Here is a 19,906-nt window from a genome sequence, read left to right on the forward strand (position 1 = left end):
TCTCTCTGTTTCTCATATGACCAGGGAACTAATCATAGATATTTCTTTCAAATTGACATTAAAAACTTAGAACCCAATGTTTATGATAATCACATGAAATAAAAGCCGTTTGAGACTTCATTTACCATAGAAAGCATCTCAAATGCGCTTATCCACTTGAAGTGGAGAGTCGATTCACAAGGCTCATGTAATGAACGTACAGGGCACGTGCACATGCACAGTGGCTTGTGTTTTAGCCAGATGAAATAGGCACAGGGCTGAGAGGAAGACAAAGAACAGACCCAGAAACAGGGAGCAAAGGGCAAACCACACAGGAAAAATACACCAGCAGAGCTAGAGAGCAGAGAGGGAAAGGCATACATTAAAAACAGAATGGAGACCAGTGTGTGCATGTTATGTTGAAAGAAAAAGGGGGAGATGAAAACAGAAAAAGCAACTATAGGTAGAAAGCAGTTTAATTCAATACTAAAATGGGGACTGAAAAAAAAGACATTTTCATTTTAACTTTCATAAATTAAAAGTACTCACTTTGTATTCTGTGCAGGAAGTCACTGAAAGGGCTTAAAATTTTGTTACAAAAATCACAGTGGACACTTGATCCTCTGTTTGGGTCTTAGGGATGATTATAATCTGTTAAGTAGTTATAGGGACGATTATAACCTGATAAGTAGTTACGTACACACACAATGAAAGTAGAGGCAGATCTTTAAGGTTATAAACCACTTAGGGAACTGGATAAAAAAAAATCTATGAATGAGTTTACCCAGTTAATAAAAATGATGTATTATTTTAAATAAATTATCTGCATCTTATACTGACGATGTCTTCATATTTGTTTTTCTTTTCTTTTTGCAGATCTCTTTCATTTCTACAATTTTAACAACTGTAATTCTTGGAATAGTAATGACAAGGGCAGTTTCCTTGGGGCCAAACATGTAAGTGCTGTTGTATCTTTGACTTTATATCAACATTCGCTAAAATATAGCATATTCAGGAACATAAGAAAAACACACAAATATAAATACAGCCAGATATGGTGGCTCATGCCTATAATCCCAGAGCCCAAGAATAGGGGCAGCCAGATCAAGAGTTCAAAGTCATTTTCAGCTATGTAGCAAGATCAAGGCCAGGCTGAGATACAGGAGACTCAATTTCAAAATAGAAAACAAGAAAGGAAAGGGAGAAAGGGAGAAAGGGAGAAAGGAAGAGGTTATATATACACAGCAATGAGAAACACTATACAGTGAGTATTTGGAAAAATCAGAGAAAGATTTACAGTCAGTAAATGCACCAAGGGACCTGAAATGTACTAAACAATAAAGAAATTAATTTAAGTCATGTCTTAAGGAATGCAAGGAATATTGTGTCTTCTATGAGTGGTCTCAAAGAAGAGGGAGGGCAAACCTGGTGGATAGACCTGATTGGTAGCACAGTGCACAAGGCAATGTGTTTCCCTCATGATTAACTGTTGGTCCATAAAGCCACTTTCTGTAGTGCATGCACTTAAAAAAAATCTTTGTAGCTTGCCAAAAAAAAAAAAAAAAAAAAAAAAAAAAAGCCAAAAAATGTGACTCAAGTAGGTAGGAAGTCTGAGACCAGGGTGGCAACATGCTTTGATTTTAGTAGAGTCCCTTGACTCCTTGCTACAGGTCCTTACATGGCAGCCAGCTCTAGTTGCTGCCTGCCTGGTCTCATGTGACTCGATTTTATTTTTTATGCATTCAGTCTTCTTGCCTGCATGCCAGCAGAGGGCACCGTATCTTATTACAGATGGTTGTGAGCCACCATGTGATTGCTGGGAATTGAACTCAGGAAGAACAGTCAGTGCTCTTAACCGCTGAGCCATCTCTCCAGCCACCCCCCCGCCCCGCCCCCTCCCAAGTCCTTCGTATCAGACACCATCACGCTGAAATACCAGGACTTTACCATATGAACTGGGGCAGATAGCTGGGGAAGTGTAGCCCCTTGGAAGACAGCCTGAAAGAGAAAGGAGGGGAGGGGAAGGGAGAGGAAAAGGGGGAGGGGGGAGAAAGAAGCGTTAATCCAGCCCTTCCATAGTCTCAGCAGCTTTGAAATGTTTTGGTTCGGTTCGGCTTCCACGTGGCCATTTACCCCTTCTTTCAGGGAGCTCACATTGAGCACCTACTGTACCTGGTGATTGTAGTGTATCCTGGGAGAAAAGAGCATATTGTCTAGATCAGCATCTGCTGCAAGTTGTCTTCAGCTGGATGATTTAAAAACAGAAGAAAAATAAGTTCAGTACAATGTGAGAAATGTGACGTGCCCAAACCAAGGCTTCCCGACCTGCTTGGATCTAGGAGCGCTTTCTCTAAGAGGGAATGATCTTGGGTCCAGGAGAGCTTTCTCAAAGAGGGGAACATATATGATCTTGGTATCTTGAAAGATGGACTGGTACTTTTTTAGACAGATAAGAGGATAAAAGGCATTTTAGGCCCAGGAAATGCACACATGGAAACACAGATGTGTATGGTCAGTTCTGTTGCTTCTTACTCAGTATTCATTGCACTGATACAAAATTCCATCCTGGTTTTCAAAAATTGAGTTACAGGAGCAAAAAGATAATCCACGCAGTAAAAAATATAAGTAATAATTTAGGCAAAATGGTGATTATATGAGACTTAGCAATATGATTGAAAACTTTATATTGAAAAATGATTCTACATCGGGGAACTCTTGCTCCCCAGACTGATAGCTGGGATACCAGCATGGGACTGAATCAGACCCCAGTAACATGGGTTTCAGTGAGGAAACCTCGTTAATCTATGGGATCTGCTGTAGTAGTTCAGTACTTATCCCTAGCATAGGTGTGGACTTTGGGAGCCCATTCCACATGGAGGAATACTCCCTGAGCCAAGACATACGGGGGTGGGCCTAGGCCCTATCCCAAAGGATATGATAGAGTCTGATGACACCCTATGGAAGGCCTCGCCATCCAGTGGGAGTAGAAAGGATATGTGATAGGTAGGATTTTAGTTGGGGGAAAGGTAGTAGAGGAGGACAGGGGGAGGGGGGGAAAGGGAACTGGGATTGTCATGTCAAACAATCCTGATTCTAATTCAAATAAAAAAATCTGAGAAAAAAAAAAGAAAAATGATTCTAAGTAGCCATTTATAATAAAAGGTTTTATATACCAGGTATATATAATACAATAAGGTAATATCAAGGAGGGGAAAGGTAGAGAGAAAATTAGGAAACTTGATTTTTTTGCTTTTAAATATTTTTTAATTAAAAAATTATTTTTCATTTTACATACCAACCCTGTTCTTCCTCTCTCCCCTTTTCCTGCCCCCCACCTATCCCCTTCCCCACCCCCTATCCACTCCTTAGAAGGGGGTAAGGCCTCCCTTAAGGAGTCAACAAAGTATGGCATACCAAGTTGAGACAGGACCAAGTCGTGCCCCCCCACCACCTCATATCAAGGCTGAGCAAGGTATCCTACCATAATGAGCTCCAAAAAACCAGTTCATGCACCTGGGACAGGTCCTGGTGCCACTCCCAGCACCCCCACCTCCAACAGATCAAGCCACATATCTGTCACCCTCATTCAGAGGGTCTAGTTTGGTCCCATGCAGTTTCTTTCCCCTGCTGTCAGCCCATAGTCTGTGAGCTCCCACTAGGTCAGGTCAGCTGTCTCTGTGTTTTTTTCCCATCATGCTCTTGACCCTCCTTGTTCATATGATCCCTCCTCCCTCTCTTCAACTCCAGCAGCTCAGCCCAGTGCTTGGCTGTGGGTCACTGCATCTGCTTTCATCACTTACTGCATGTAGGTTCTATGATGGCAATTAGGGTAGTACTAATCTGTTTAAAGGGGAAGGCCCTTTCAGATTCCCCACTATTGCTAGGAGTCTTAGCTGGGTCATCCTTATGGATTCCTGAGAATTTCTCTAGCACCAGATTTCTCTCTAACCCCATAATGGTTCCCTCTATTAAGATATCACTTTCATTGCTCTCTCCCTCCATTCCTGGACCCCCAGGTTGGTCTTCTTGATCCCTCATGTTTCCATCCCCCATCCCCTCCCTTCTACCTTCTCCCAGTTTACCCAGGAGATCTTAACTCTTTTCCCTTCCTGGAGCCCTCCATGTGTGTACCTCTTAGGGCCCCCCTTTTTACCTATCTTTGAGAAGTCAATGAAATCAGAACTCAATTATGGTCCGGAAGTAGCAAACATTCACCCCCATCTCCAGTGCACATTATACTCACCTGTGTAGCTAGAATGACTGGGGTGCCAGGGCCCCACCCACAGAGGTTCTGTCTCATCTGTCTAGGGGCCAAGCAATTGGACTCATTACAGAACAGTTAAAGGGTCCATGAGCAAGGAGCTAGACAGAGCCTCTAACCCTGAGACTGGCCACAAGCATACCACAGCTGTACCTCATTCCCAAAGTGAACCAGAGATTTTTGTTTCTAGCTGATGCCCTGTGGTTAATGAATCATTCTTTATTTGTGTTTTCCAGGGTTTTTTGGTTTGTTTGTTTTGTTTTTTGTTTTTTGTTTTTTTACTATGTAAGGTGCCGTGCAACAGATCATTATGAATACAAAAAAAAAAATGAAATGTCTTTGCTCTCAAGGGTCTTCCAGTTTAGTGGGGAAAATAACACTCTGTGGATAACTATTAGGGGTAAAGAGGAAGGGATGAGCACTTCCTGTCTGGCTAAAAGAGCAGATGTCATGGTCAAAGAGCTTAAAGAGCTACCTGTTTGTTTTGGTCCCAAACAAAATGTAGCCTTAATTTCCTCTACTGGTGATATAATATTTTATCTGAGACTGAGTCTTTACAATAATGGAGGAATATTTATTTAACTCTTCCAATATTTAGATGTCTAAGAAGTATGTTCTCTCATACAGTGCCACCCTTTATTTCTGTTTGAACAGTTCTGCAAACAACTTCTGCTTGCCCTGTTTACAATCAGGCTAATGAAATCTGTGTAGAGGTTGGCACAGAAGCTAGTCAAGCAGGCTTCTTTCTGAAAATAAGACAGGCATGCTTACCATCCATAAAACATGAGAAATCCAATACACCATGTGTGCTTTTCTTTATTTTCAGTTCAGATGAGTGATCAGAAAAACTGTAGATTTCTCTCCCCCTAGGTCTTCTGAAATGGTATTTGAAAAAAAATTTCTTTAAAGCCACTATCAGAAGACAGGCAGGTCTGTAACGGCTGCTGGTATTGACCTTGTTACCATGGAAACACCTTTTTAGTAGTTGTGTTTAAAAATAAAACACAATTCAATTTCCTTTTCCATAACTCATAGGGCCATAAATTCTGCTTTCTGATATGATTTCAAATAGCCACAGCCTCACGACTCTCAGTTCTTCTTGGAAATTATGTTCAGTTTTATTGTGTTTTCTAGGTCTTTGCTTTATAAAAACTGAGGAAGCAAGGCAATTTAATTGTTTTCCAGAAAGTTCATAAGTATAAAAACATAGTAACACATTTGTTTTTTTCTAACTTAAATATGAGGCTTTTTTTAAAAAAAAAATCTCTACTTAGGATGTCACTAATATTCATATCTTACAACCAATGTGGAAATGATAACATGAAATCAAATTTGAAACTATTTTCCTTTATATGACATCTCTGTTTTAGCATTTTAATCAATAACTTAGCATTCTAAACATAACTGTAGTATATATATCCATACTTTTTACAGACATTTAGATACACAAACTGTGCCCTAGAATCCAGCAATCATTAATTTCATTACTCTGTCTATTCTAAACCTAAAATTCTACACTAGAATTTAATAAACTAGAAGGGATTCAAGAAAGAATCAGGAAACGTGGGTAAAAATATTATAGACAACATATTTGAGGAAAAGAATGATTAGATTGACGAGTGTCAATCACTGAACTTTTACTAACCCAACTATAAGGTTCAAGGTCAGTTGTTGGGTGTGGTTATGGGTATGGTTGTATCCAGCAGCTCAATTAATGAAGTCAGACACAGCTTTTCTCTCCATCCATGTCTTTGTTCTGCTTCTTCTTTGAGCTTTCTGAATGCCTTCTTGCTATCACAAGATAACAGCAGGGTGTCTCAACTTATATCTATTCAGGTCTAAGTCTACAGAAAGAGAATAAGTTTTCTCTTTCATGGGATTCCAGTCCACTGCAAGGATTATTTCCAGTTGGCTCTGATGAGGATCTGTAAGGATTCTTATCCCAGGATCTGTGTTGAGTTGCCTGAGATCAGGTCACAGTTTCCCACACTTAGAGCTAAGAATAGGGTCTCTGTGGTCAGCAATGCATCCAGACTGAATAGGAAAATGAGTAGTCCTAAAAGACATGAAAGCAGTAATGATCAGAAATGTGGAAGAGACACTGTGCCCTAAAAATGACAGTACCCATTTAGATTACAGTGGTTTCCATTAAATGGTATGGGTATAACACACTTACAAAAGAATTTAAGATATAAGTAAGTGACAAATATCCTCATAGTGGGGGATATTCCTATTGGAGCCTGGAGGAGACATTATTTAATGAAAAATATTGAAAATAAAAAAATCCCAATTATATACTGAAAATGCATATGCTATAACAATGTTCAATAAACTATTTAAGTAGAAAACAATGAATCTGGAAAATTCCCCCTTTCCTTCTGTTCTCCCAACCTCCTTATTGAGAAAGGGTATGAATGAGGTGAAGTGGTATGGGAAAACTGGCCTGAGAGAAGCAAGAGCTAAAATGCCTTGTTTTGTTTTGTTTTGTTTTAAACATAGGAATTTCTAAGCAAGTTATAGCTCAAGTCAAAAGATGAATCTAAAAGTGCTCCATGAACTCTTTTTAAGAGGTAGGGGGAGATGTGGGGGTCTCACTATGTAGATCTGTCTTTCCTAGAACTCGGTATGTAGATCACGCTGGCCTCATACTCACAGAAAACTCTGCCTCTGTCTCCCAAATACTGGGATTAAAGGCGTGTGCCACCACATCCAGCTTCCAAGAACTCTTGAAGGCATTAAAGGTATTGTTTGTATGGTCCTTGGATAGAAGCTAGGATACTCATTCTTGAAAGTGTGGCCTAAAGATACAGAGGGGACTTCGTGGGTCTGTTCTGAAGAATCATGATAGGCAATGTGAGTTTCATGCCAGGAGCTTGTGCTGTCATCCTGGAATTCCTGATAACCATTCCAGGACCTTGTGCTGTCATCCTGGAATGGCTATCAGGAATTCGTTCAGGAGTTGAGTGTTTTGGCTTTGTAAATTTGGAGCTATAGGGAATGAGACAGGTTTTCCACTTAGAAGTAAAATGATCATGTTCCTTGTTGAACTGTCTTTATTCATCACTGAGGCATCTTCTTGTAGGGGTATTTTACATCTTTCATCATGCCTCAAGCAGGCTGAAAACAGGTCACATTTGCTCTTTCACACTATATGCTCATCTCTCAGCAGAGTGTTCAACACAAACCTGGGGCTCAGTAAGGAATTGCTGGATAATCAGCTAACAGCTAACAGCTAACAGTGTGCCTTCTTGTACTAGTCAGGTCATCCTGGAGATTGACTGAACAAGAGAGTAAGAATCGTCTTGAGGCAATGAAATTTTCATGGGAAAAGTATGTGCTATCAAGGAAAACTCTCCTAGGGTTACTTTCATGACACCCAGATCATGATAACCACTGACCCCCACTTTCCTATTACCCCCACCCCAGCACCGCATACAGATTGTGTTTAAGACATAACTAGAGTTTTGGTGGTTCTAGGCTGAAGGTCTGTCCAGAGTATATAAGGAAATCAGCACAGATGGATTGGCAGAGAGCAGGATGAAGGGAAAGCTCTGCTGCTGTGTAGAAATCTTGGCTTGTTCTTTAGCTGATGGACACTGACAGTTCTGAAGCAGAAGATTGGCCAGATAAAGCTTCCATTTTAATGTGGGCTTTTCTTACAGCTCAGGTGAAGGTAAAGGGGAACATAGAAGCTTGGGAAAAAGCTGTTGATGGGAAGAATCTAGGCACAGGACAACTGGTACAGTGTATGAACATGGCTAGCAGACATGAAGGGGGAGAAACCTTTAAACTGATAAAGTTAGTTAGACTTAGTGTCACCTTGAAGGTTCTAAAGGAGCAGGAGTTACTTAGAGTGATGGCTGACATAAAGGTTTTCAGCTTAGACAACTAGATTCATAGGGAGTCCAGAACTCAGTACCAAAAGGAGAAATAAAAGAGTCTAGTGTCAATCAATGTATTAAATGTCTCTTGAGTCAGTTGTTCTAGGTTGTGGAGCTACAAAGGCAGGTGTAACCCAGTTACCCTTTGTGGGTCTATTAAAGTTTACTGAGGGTTAGAACTGGGGGTAGAAACATCAGAAAGCAAAATATCACTAATAATTCTAACAAATATTCATAATATTAAGAAATTAGGGGGCTGCAGCAAAAGCATGGTAGCCTGAGTTTAAATCCCCAGCACCCCTGTGAAAAGCCAAATCACTGGTGTATACCTGTGATCCTAGTGCTAGGAAGATGGAGACAGGAAGATTTCTGGGCTTGCTGGCCAGCCAGTCTAAACCAACCAACAAGCTCCAGGTTCATTGGAAGGACCCATCTTAAATGGTAAGGTGGAAAGTGACCTAGGAAAACACTAGTGCTGGCCTCTGAGCTGTACATGCACACATTCTTACACACCCCCATAATTATGTTCACCTACAAATGCATACACAAAAACATATACACTGATAACAACAATGGTAATAATAATCAATATTTGTAAAAGTAAAGTCTTACTCTACTCCCCCCCGACTTGCCTGTCTTGTGACAAATCAACTAACCAACCAACAACACTTGGTGAAGAGTTGGGAGGGGAATCAAAGGATAGATGATAAATACGAACCAAAGGAAGTTAATAACTTCAGTTAATAACAAAACATGTTCATGATTACAAGATTTTTCTCAGGGATCATTTTTTTTTGTAAGATCAAAACTAAATTTTGGCAAAAAGAATCAGCATTAAGTTTTCTGAAAATTTAAATCCACTTTTGAAAATTGTAGTAAACGTAAGTGAATCCATTTTGTCATTGAGAGTAATCGAGAGGAAGGATTTTCCCAGACATCTCTGTCCAACACAGATCTGCATCCCAGAGCTGGACACAATTGTGCTGGGAAGGCAGACAGTGGCTGAGGAGCCAGCTGATGCTGAGCTGGGGGCTGAGGGTGGTGGTTACATCTGCTGGTCAGAAAACAGGAAACCCTGAGCTGTGCCTGGGGGTGTCCAGAGCATTTAATTCTCAGCTGTGTCTGGTGGAAGCCGTTAATTTATAAAGTGCTCAACAAAAAAATCAGGCTCTGCCCAAGCTGGATTATTGGGAAGCCCCCCTCCCCCAGCTTAAGGGTTCGAGTGCTCACAGAAGGCAAAACAGTCCCTAGCTTCCTAAGCCAGAAGTGCCGCGTCCTAAGACCCAGGAGCAATACCCTGAAGCTTGGTTGCTACTTATTTGAGACAGGGGCTCAACATATTGGCCAGGCTGTCCTGAAGTGTACTGTGTAGACCAGACTAGCCCCAAACTTACAGGCATCCACTTGCCTCTGCCTTCTGAGTCCTGGGATTCCAGGTGACACACCATGTCCAGATGTCCAGCCGGCTGCTTGCTTTCGTCACCCTGTGAAGACAGGTTTATTTGACAGGATGTGACTGCTGATTCCTCAGCTGTTACAAAGATAACAAATGTAAGTTTCCAATCAAGATAAGATGACTGGATCCAAGAATTCAAACATCATCCACATCCAGCAGCTCACAGATAGCTGTAACTACAGATCCTGAAGATCTGATGTCTTCTTCTGGCCTCTACAGGCATGCCCACACATGGCATATACTCCCACAAACGTACATAAAATAAAAACGATTAAAAATAAATCTTTTCTTAAAAAGCATATAGGACTATGTATAGCTTTGTGATTAGCATACAGGAAACCCCGACTTTGATCCTCAGCACTCCCTCACCAAAAAGACTAAACAAAAATTACATAAATTAACATCTGTTCACATTTTTTATGTAAAGAGAGCAATCATTCTTTTTGAAGACTGCAAATTGCTATAAGCCAGGCCCTAAATTATCTTTTCCTTCTTCACATAGTATAGTTCACTAAAGCTTTTAAAACTAAGAGCTTTTTCCTTTTAACCTTCCTTCCAGCCCCTTTCTCCTTTTACTCCACGCTCAATTCCTGCCTTTGGTTTTGTTTTAAACCCTTTACCCTGTTTGACTTTTAGACTTGATCCCTTTTGTTAAGCCCCTTCCAAACACTCAGATCAGATAATGGATCAACCTGACAGGGAGTCCTGTCCTGCTGTGCCTTATAGACAGACTGACTGCCTGGCCATTTGCTCCTGCACCACCACCCACCACTCCAGGACTCCCCTTCACCTATTCCCTATTCTGTCTGAGCCTCACACACTCCACACACTCCTGGTTGGCATGAAGCAAACCACTCTTTCTCACAGTGAGTGTCCTCTGTACATAAACATCCACTTTTCCTTTTCTCCACTGATGTCTCTTCTGCCACCATCCTCTCCCTTTTGAACCATTTAAATTCCTTTAATAACATCTCAGGACAGAAGGGAAGTCCATGTGGCCTTTCTACTTTGGTTTAATTAGAGAGCCAAGTGTGAGTGTGTGTGTGTCTGTGTGTGTGTGTGTGTGTGTGTGTGTGTGTGTGTGTGTGTGTGTGTGTGTGTGTGTACCCAGGAAGGCCAGAAGGCTATTGTGAACTATCCACAATGTAATGGCTATTACTAGGAATAGAACTGGAATCCTCTGGAATAGCAGGAAGTGCTTTCAACTCCCAAGTCCCAGGTTTAAATTTTTTATTACTGGCTTGCATGAAATTCTAAGTGCAAATTCAATCACTTACTTAAGACAGTTTATGCCTTAGAGAAGTTATTTCCTTTTATGTGGAGTTTACACTCTGCTGTGAAGAAAAAAGCTTGATCTAATGGAGAGGGATGGTGTATTTGCCAGGGTTCTCTAGAGTAACATAATATAACGTTGAAGATAGATAGATGTATAGATAGATAGATAGATAGATAGATAGATAGATAGATAGATAGATGTGCTTTACAGTCTGTGGTCCAGATAATCCAAAAATGGCTGCCTATGAATGGAAGTTCCAAGAATCTAGTACCTAGTTCATGAGGCTGGATTTCTCAGCTGTCTTCAATAGATATTAAATCCCATAGAAGCAGGCTCTAAGGCCAACGAAGGGTTGGACTTGCTAGCAAGGGGAAATCCCTCACAGGTGTGCCCCACCTGGGGTTTTAGTTAATTTCAGATCAGACAAGTTGACAACCAAGAATTGCCATCACAGATGGATAGGTAACTCTTTCTTAAAAATTACCTAATTACTCATTGCAACATTTTTATAATAATGAAGATATAGAAGCAATCTAAGTGTCCACCCACTGATGAAGAAGGAAAATATGACAAACACATTCAACATAATACCATAATACCATAAAAAATAAAGTTGTGTCACTCACTATAACATGGAACTGGAAAAGTAAAATATGTCACAAACAGAAAAATAATTACCACATGATCTCACTCATTTGTGAGATGTTTTAAAAGTTTATCTCAGGCAGGGCTTGGTGGTACATGCCTTTACTCCTAGTACATGGGAGGCAGAAATAGGCAGATCTATAGGAATACCAGACCAGCTAAGGCTGTATAGTGAGACGCTGTCCCAAAAAAAGCAAACAAAGTTGCTCTCCTCAAAGTTAAAGAGTTGAATGGTTGTCACTAGAGGCCAAGGTGGGGGTACACAAAGACACAATCAGAAATAAGTTCTGTGCTTCATATACAGTAGAATGATTACAGATGGTGATATACAGTTAATGGTTAAAAAGCTAGAAGAAAGTATTTTAAATATTTTTACGATAAAGCATGAATGTGTGTGTTTGCCCTGATTTAAAAATTACCTGATATATAATTACCCCATACACATGTAGAATTTTATGCAGATGAAAAACCATGTTGGATTTTCTACCTGCAGGATTTCTTTACCTGTCAGTTTCTAGTCTCTGTTACTCTGTATGTGATCAGAAGACTAAAAGGAGAAAAGGTAAGAGTCAATGTTAGTGCTTAGATGAAAGCCTTGGGGAGATATCCTTGAGTCAAACCTTAAAAATATTCCTTCACAGAAAACCCAAAATTGGGCATTAAGTATGCATGCCTGTTTATACATCAAATAAAAGTTTAATTTGGTAAAATCATGGAAAGCTAAATTCCCACTACTTGCAAATAATTTGAAATGCACACATTCATACCCACACACATCTCCCAAGCTACTTCACCTTATGAAAAATATATCCAGGGCCTCTAACAATTCTGAAAGTGAAAGTTTAAGTTCCCTGACCAGGTAAATGGGTTGCAGTTCTCTATAAAAAGGGAGTCCTAGCTGTTCATGAACTTTGCCCAAATGTCTGTACTTGACATGTTATCACTGTCAATGATAACACACAAATGTGATGAGTACCAATCAGTCTCCTTGGTTTTTAAAAGTTATTATCATGTTCAACAGAGTAGATGTTACTAAAATCACTTGAGTTTCTTATGTTTCTTGAATGTTTATATTCATGATATTCAAGCTTACTATAAAATCTGGGAGTTTTTAACCATTCTTCTAGCATTATCTGTTTCTCTCTTTCCCTCTCTCCCTTTCTCCCTCCCTCCCTCCCTCCACTCCCTCCCTCATCTCTCTTCTTCTTCTGAGAGACAATGGCCAACTAGGTGATGTTCCAGGAGTCCTTTTTCTCTGTTCATTTTTTTAATCCATTAAACTTTCAATCTTTTTATCTTTCTGTTCCTCCAGTTTCAAAATGCTTGTGGTATTTCTTCTGTGTAAATATATATTTGAATCCCCCTGCACTGTTTTCATTTGATTAGCCTATGGATATAGGTCAGCTGGTAGAGTACTTGCCTGGCAAGCACAAAACTCTGGGTTTGACCTTCAGCACCCACATCAAACTGAGCCTGTTGGTGCATGCCTGTTATCCCCGAATTCAGGAGCTGAAGGAACGGAGATCAAGGTTCAAGGTCATCCTCAGCTACATAGTGACCCCTTGGCTAGACTGAGATACATGCCTCAAAAAAGAAAGGTTGAAACTAAGGAAACCTAATGTAACAGGTTACAGTGGTCACACTTGTTCATCCATTTCTATTTTGATACATCTAGCACTTAACAATTGAAGCAACTGACATGGTGGGACATACCTGTCAGTCTAGCTACCAGGAAAACTTAATCAGACAGATGGCAAATTCAAGGACTGCCTGGACTACAGAGGGAGTTGAAGGCCTGGCTGGCCAATTTAGACTTAGCAAGATCCTATCTCAAAAAAGTGAAAAGTATCCAGGCATATAGCTCAGTGGTAGGTGCTTGCCTAGCATGCAGAAAGCCATTTTCCTGGCATCTGACACACACATTAAGGTTAATATTTATTAGCTTGGTCTTGATTCCTTTCCTACCCATCGATTCACCCATTGCTCATCATGCTTTATTTCTCTTATTGAATCACAGAATATTTACTATAAACTAGATAATAATCATTTCACTTATTTTATGTGTGATCAATCCACAATCTCTTTTTCCAGTTAAATATTTATATTCTTAACTTTCCATATGGATTATATCATTTACAAATGTTTTACACCATCCTTAATTGATTTTGTCATTTACCAGTCTTGGCCTTAAGATTCTGATGTTATCTTTTTTCATAAGTTGTTCTTCAATACACTTCTTTGAGTACTAATTAGGGAGGAATTGGGATGTGGGTAATATTGAGTCTTCCTTGCAGAAATATAGACATGGTATGTCTCTACATTTCTTTATATATTTAATAGAAGTATAACATGGTATTAAAACTTCCTTCAAAATAGGGCTTTTTGTTGTCACTGCCACTCTTTAAAACATGTCAGTTGTTTACATCAACTTTACTGGTGTGTGTGTGTGTGTGTGTGTGTGTGTGTGTGTGTGTGTGTGTGTAAACTGAATTTATATTCAGCCTTCTGTTAAATACCTCATGATCTCCAGCAGCTGACCCCAAGAGCCCTAGAATTGTCTATGTTCACATTTTTGTGATTAGGCATTTTCTCATTGACTTCTTGAAGTAAGTAAGAACCAATAATTGGATATATAATCGTCTTATCTGGTTCCTTCCCTTAGTTGTAACATTTCTACCCTTTAAGTTCCGCATTCATTACACATATGTTTGGTGCAGATTTTCTTCCTTGGGATAAGGGGATTACTAAACAGCTTGCTTGGTGTCTTGATGAAAATAAAGACTGAATCATATGTTTCTCCGTGTGTGCTAAAATCCATATGCCTTCACATACTAATCTATTAATGTGGTAAACACATTGACAGATGTTTCTATGAGACTACCCTGGCAATGATTAGGAAAGACATTTCTGGTGACGTTTTAATCATACACAATGCTTGGATGCATTGATAATATTTTTTTGTATTTGACATCTATGGTCTAAAGGTAGAAGAACATTTGTTTTCATTCAGGTTGGGTATCAAAATTTATCGCATCTCATAAATTATACCAGGGAGAAATATCAATTCCTTCTCTCCTCTCTCTCCTTCCCTCCCTCCCCATGGAACTAGTTGTTTCTGAACTCACTCCTAGGTTGTTGCAAATGATTGAAAAGCAACATCCCATTACCTCATTCCTTTTCCTAGATTTAGAACACACCACTCACTCAGCATATTAGAAAGTTATATAATCTTCAGTTAGTGCTGCCCAATGTGGATTATTTTATACGTATATTAAATAAGTGTGCACTTGCACATTAAGGCTGGAATTTGCAGGGTTGACTGGAAAGAGCCATGGAGGCAGCAGGTGGCAGTAGCTCCTACTCCAAGAGCAGAGATTCCCAGCAGGTCAGGGAACAGTGGGAGGCCTCCTCTCAGACTGGCTTTTCTGTAAGGCTCTTTTTTCCCCCTGAGAGCTGCTCATTTCATTTATAGAAAGATGATACACTGCACAAATTCCACAAACTTTGACAAAGCAAATACAGTTCGTTTGTGTCCTCTTCATACAGACAATGAGTAACAAACATGAAAGTTGAGTTTTCATCTTGAGAATTCCCCTTTTCATTTAACCCTCCAGGACCCTCATGCTCTCTGGTGGGCATCTTGTCTATCTCCACGCACTCTTTTGAGTCTCATTCAAACCTGTCTGTAGACGTGGATGATATCTGTGGACATTTATCTGCCTTTAAATGTGTAAGAAAGGATATTAATAAAATATTAATAAATAGTAGTGATAAAACTAATGAATATATATTGAAGATATTATTACAATCCCTCTATCATAAGATTTACATGTTTTATCTCATTTAATCTGTAAAATAACTCAGAAAATTAGATACAATGGTTATTCTCATTTCACAGATGCAGAAATTGAAACATAGATCAATTAACTTAACTAAAGGAATACCTTAGCCAACAAATAGCAGAGGCCAGAAATAAAGACTCAAGCCTGTAATATTCAGTATTACTGGAGGGAGAGGCAAGAGTGTTTACTAGGCAGGTCAGTCCACACTGATGCTGGATATTTTAATTCCACTAGGATATATGTTACTTGAGGATTTAAAGTGAGTAACTAACTGGACATGATAAAGCCGCACTTTGTAAACCAGACTGGCCTAGAATTCATTGAGATCCATGGGCCTCTGCCTCCTGAGTGCTAAGGCTAAAGGTGTGCACCACTATGTCTGACCTAAATCATAACAACTCCTGAGTGCACCTGCAAAAACAAATGAACAAGAATATATTTACCCAGAAATAATCAGTGCCCCTCAGGCAGCTTCAACTCATATTGTTATTGTTTTGTTTAAAAAGAAGAAAAGAGAAATTGGTGAGACAGACATATTGACTATGTTTATTATAAGGCAGAATGGGGAGACTAAGAGGAGGAACAGGGGTAAATGGCTGACCGCCATGGCCAGTAGCCATAGAGAGACAGAGCGGGGAAACAGACGGGACAGCACACAGAGAGAGAGAGAGACAGGGGGAGAGAGAGAGAGACAGAGAGAGAGAAAGAGAGAGAGAGAGAAAGAGAGAGTAAAGGGGCAGAGAGAGCGTAAAGGTGCAGGGGCCTATCTTTTAAAGGGGTCCTCTGCACCTGCGTGCAGACTTCTTTCCCATGGAACCTTGGGCTGACCAGGGTATTGCCTAAGTGGATTCCACCAGGTAACAGGAGCAAGCCAGCATAATGCCTGAACCTTTCATTCCCACCTCTACTTATTATTAAAAAAAAGTGGGGTGTTTAGACATGGCAGGTTAAGGAATAAGGGCGTCGAATTCTTAAGACTGCTTCCTGCTGACATGGGGGGCGTTGACCATCTTTGGGGGACCCGAGAAGGTTGGGGTGCTGCCACGTCCTGGGGAAGCTGGTTGTTTCATTGTAGTCCAGGCTGTATGGAACTCCCTGGCGCCTCTTAGACCTGGCAAGATGTTGACAGAGCAGAAGACAAGGTTGAGTTTAGAAAAAATTTTTTCTTAGGTCCTGTCACTTGAGGGGAAGATTGTAAGATGAGGGAGATGTTCCCGAGGAGTCCCAAGATGAGTGAAGGGAAATTGGGACTGGGGAAAGATTGAATATTACCTGGATTGAACCTGACCTGTTTGGATCTGATTCGGCTCCCTGGAACTTACAAGAATCCTTAGAGTTTGTGGAAACATAAGTATTAGACATGTTAGAATCATATTCATGTTAGAAGCAATTTGGCTGAAAGTATTACCATTTTAAAATAGACAGATTTTTTTTTTTTTGACAATGAAAAGTATCTTAACCTTGACCTTGTAGTTATGATCCTATAGTGGTATTGTAGACTATGAACAGTAGCATGAGAAATAGAGAAATCAGGAACATTTTTTATTCTTTTTAATGTCTCAACTCATTATCATCATTTAAGCCTTTTTATCCTCAGGCCTTCGTAACTACATTCTCAGACCTTCATACATCTTAGACTTTCCTATCTTTACATAGATAAACCCTAAAATACCTGTTACTGGAATCTGTTTTGCTTTAAGCTGGCAAGACTATCAGTCATCAAAAACATCAGAGTTCTTGAGAAGGATAAGATTTTACCTGAATCAATGATTAAAGAATAACAGAGACTTGCCAGCAGGCTGTAGGGACAGCCATCCCCAAGGTCCTCCATCCATAGTAGCGGGCTGTAGGACACCTGCCTTCTTGCTGATAACTTGTGACCTGTGGATTAGAGACTTTGGGAAGACTCGCCTACCGTTGGCCCAAGAAACGCCGGGAAAGTCGATTCCGTTGTCTTCTTGTCCATGGTCTGGAATACTTTGTACCAGTTGAGGTGAAGGGCAGGGTTGCTCAGTGACCAGCGTTGTCACTGAGTCGAGATGAAGTTTCTTCAGTGCCCATCAGTTTTCTCGGAGGAAATGGGATGGGGCCAGCAGCTGGCCTATCTCTCTGTTATAAAAAGCTTTTTAACAAAACATTTTAAATGCCATATTCTCTAGATCTCTGAGTATTTGAGGGCTGTCTATTTAGTATCTTAGCAGTTAAGTTTGCCTTTAGTTAGAGAAAAATTCCTTTTTGTAATAAAAGCTGTACCTTTGTAAATGGCTTACAGGATAAACTGAGTGGTATAAATATTTTGTTAATTTGAAATAGACCTTTATGATTTTAAACTTTTATCATCATTTAAAGATATATAGCAATTTAGAAATATGAGACTTAAGAATAGTTTAATTTAAGTTGTATATAGAGCTAGATAAGTATAAAGTTAAATTACAGGTACAGAGATAAGCAGGACTGGATAACAGTAAAGGGGGAACCAGAATGTAATCTCTGATCCGTACATTGTAGCAAACAGACAGGAGATTTAAAGGGACAGGGTAGATTTAAACAGAGGGCCCTGGAAAGGCACAGTAATTAGTAAACAAGCCATGAACAACAGAGCCAGTGAAGGAAGAAAAAGACAAAAAATAAAAATAAAAAGCAAAAAGATCTGGCAGAAATCAAAAGTCCGGCAGACAGGTTTGCTGGATAGGCCGGTGGAGCTGGGCGTAACTACAGGTAGGTCACATGACCAAAACGGCGGCAACCGTAAGCCGCTTGTCTGTTTACCTGCTTGTTGGATGAAACCAGAAAGGTTCCTCTATGCATTTCCCATGGGTGAGGCAGGTAGAAAACCAGCAAAAAGCTCCTCTACGGATGCACGTCTGCCCGTGGGAGTTGCCAGGGGCCTGGCCCCGAAGGGGACACAGCTGTCCCGAAACTGAAAAAGGACCCAGTAGTCCGAACTGAAAAAAGCAAAAAAGCACCGCTCCTGGAGCGGGATCCCATGCCTGACCTTTAGGAAATGTACCCAACAAGTGAAAGAAATAAAAAGCAAGATGTCAGGTGGCAGTGCTTGCCGGTGGAAGTCATTGAACTGAGTGGGTAGGCCTAAGCCAGGTCACCTGGTTATGATCAAGATGGCGCCCCCAGGGTAGCCCACGTGGTTGATGGCGACCCCGTAAGCACATTCTCAATTGCCAGAAAAGTTTCAAACCTCATTCATGTGGAAAAATGAAAACCAGCAGACAAACAAAACTCTCAGAGCATCTCAAGCAGACATTGCCAACCAAGAAGAAACAGTCAGAGAAAGAACAAACAGAACAATGAGGGACATTCCCAGGTGAAAGAAAGTTCCCACTGGGAGGCAGAACTCCGCTCATTTACCTACTCGCTCCCAGTAACCGAAAGATCCCGTAAAATGTATTTCCCTGGGCAAGGCCGAAAAATGCACAGATTGCCCTGTCTGAGAGCACCCGGCCCGAAACCGAAAAATGGACCCAGAGTGAACAGCGCTGGGTCTGCCCCATGGGAACGGTTTGGGTTTCTTACCGGATTGTAGTGAATAGGCAGATCAGTGTGTTCCAGAAATACTTAGTTGGAAAAGCGGCAAGTTGAGTTCCGGCATCTCAGGCTGCTGCAGGCAGGAGGGAGTACCAGGAAAAGCGGAGATGAAAGTGGATTGTAAGGTTACCCTTGCCTAACATGCACCCGCCAGCAGGTCGCAGAAGGTATAAGGGCAGAGCCTTTCCACGTCCGGGCGCCAAAATGTTATTGTTTTGTTTAAAAAGAAGAAAAGAGAAATTGGTGAGACAGACATATTGACTATGTTTATTATAAGGCAGAATGGGGAGACTAAGAAGAGGAACAGGGGTAAATGGCTGACCGCCATGGCCGGTAGCCATAGAGAGACAGAGCGGGGAAACAGACGGGACAGACACACAGAGAGAGAGAGACAGGGGGAGAGAGAGAGAGAGAGAGAGAGAGAGAGAGAGAGAGAGAGAGAGAGAGAGAGAGAGAGAGAGAGAGTAAAGGGGCAGAGAGAGCGTAAAGGTGCAGGGGCCTATCTTTTAAAGGAGTCCTCTGCACCTGCATGCAGACTTCTTTCCCATGGAACCTTGGGCTGACCAGGGTATTGCCTGAGTGGATTCCACCAGGTAACAGGAGCAGGCCAGCATAATGCCTGAACCTTTCACATATAAATTTCTCTCAGATCAATCAAATCTGAAAAACTGAAGAGGTGAATAAAGAGTAGTTATAGGATATTGGTAATTTAATATCTCCCCCAGGATCTTGGGTGATGACTCCATAATAACTTGGTTGCTAAACTGATTGAGCAAATCAACTCCCCAAATCACACAGTCAGTGAATATTTTACATGAGTAAGCATAAACTCTTTCCAAGCATTCACAGGCATTTTAGAGCACTGGGGTTAAGGAGATACTAATGCCCCCAGGAAATGTATGTTGATGAGATGAATGGAAGCCCCTTACTAATTTCTTCTTTTTCTTTTTGGCAAGTTATTTTATATGAATAGTTATTTTTCCTGCATGGTGTGTGTGTGTGTGTGTGTGTGTGTGTGTGTGT

The 19,906-nt window shown here is 40.7% G+C and overlaps 1 protein-coding gene across 2 annotated transcripts in view; it reads left to right on the forward strand.

The window, feature by feature from the left end:
- Positions 1–19,906, forward strand: part of Slc38a11 (solute carrier family 38 member 11) — a 50,661-nt gene that overhangs the window by 11,535 nt on the left and 19,220 nt on the right. For both annotated transcript variants that reach the window (XM_035446582.1, XM_035446583.1), the window contains one exon: positions 856–935. In XM_035446582.1, the coding sequence (XP_035302473.1) occupies positions 856–935 (80 nt within the window). The remainder of the gene's footprint in view (positions 1–855; positions 936–19,906) is intronic.

This window comes from Cricetulus griseus, chromosome 6 (genome assembly GCF_003668045.3).
Source record: "Cricetulus griseus strain 17A/GY chromosome 6, alternate assembly CriGri-PICRH-1.0, whole genome shotgun sequence".
NCBI classification, from domain to species: domain Eukaryota; kingdom Metazoa; phylum Chordata; class Mammalia; order Rodentia; family Cricetidae; genus Cricetulus; species Cricetulus griseus.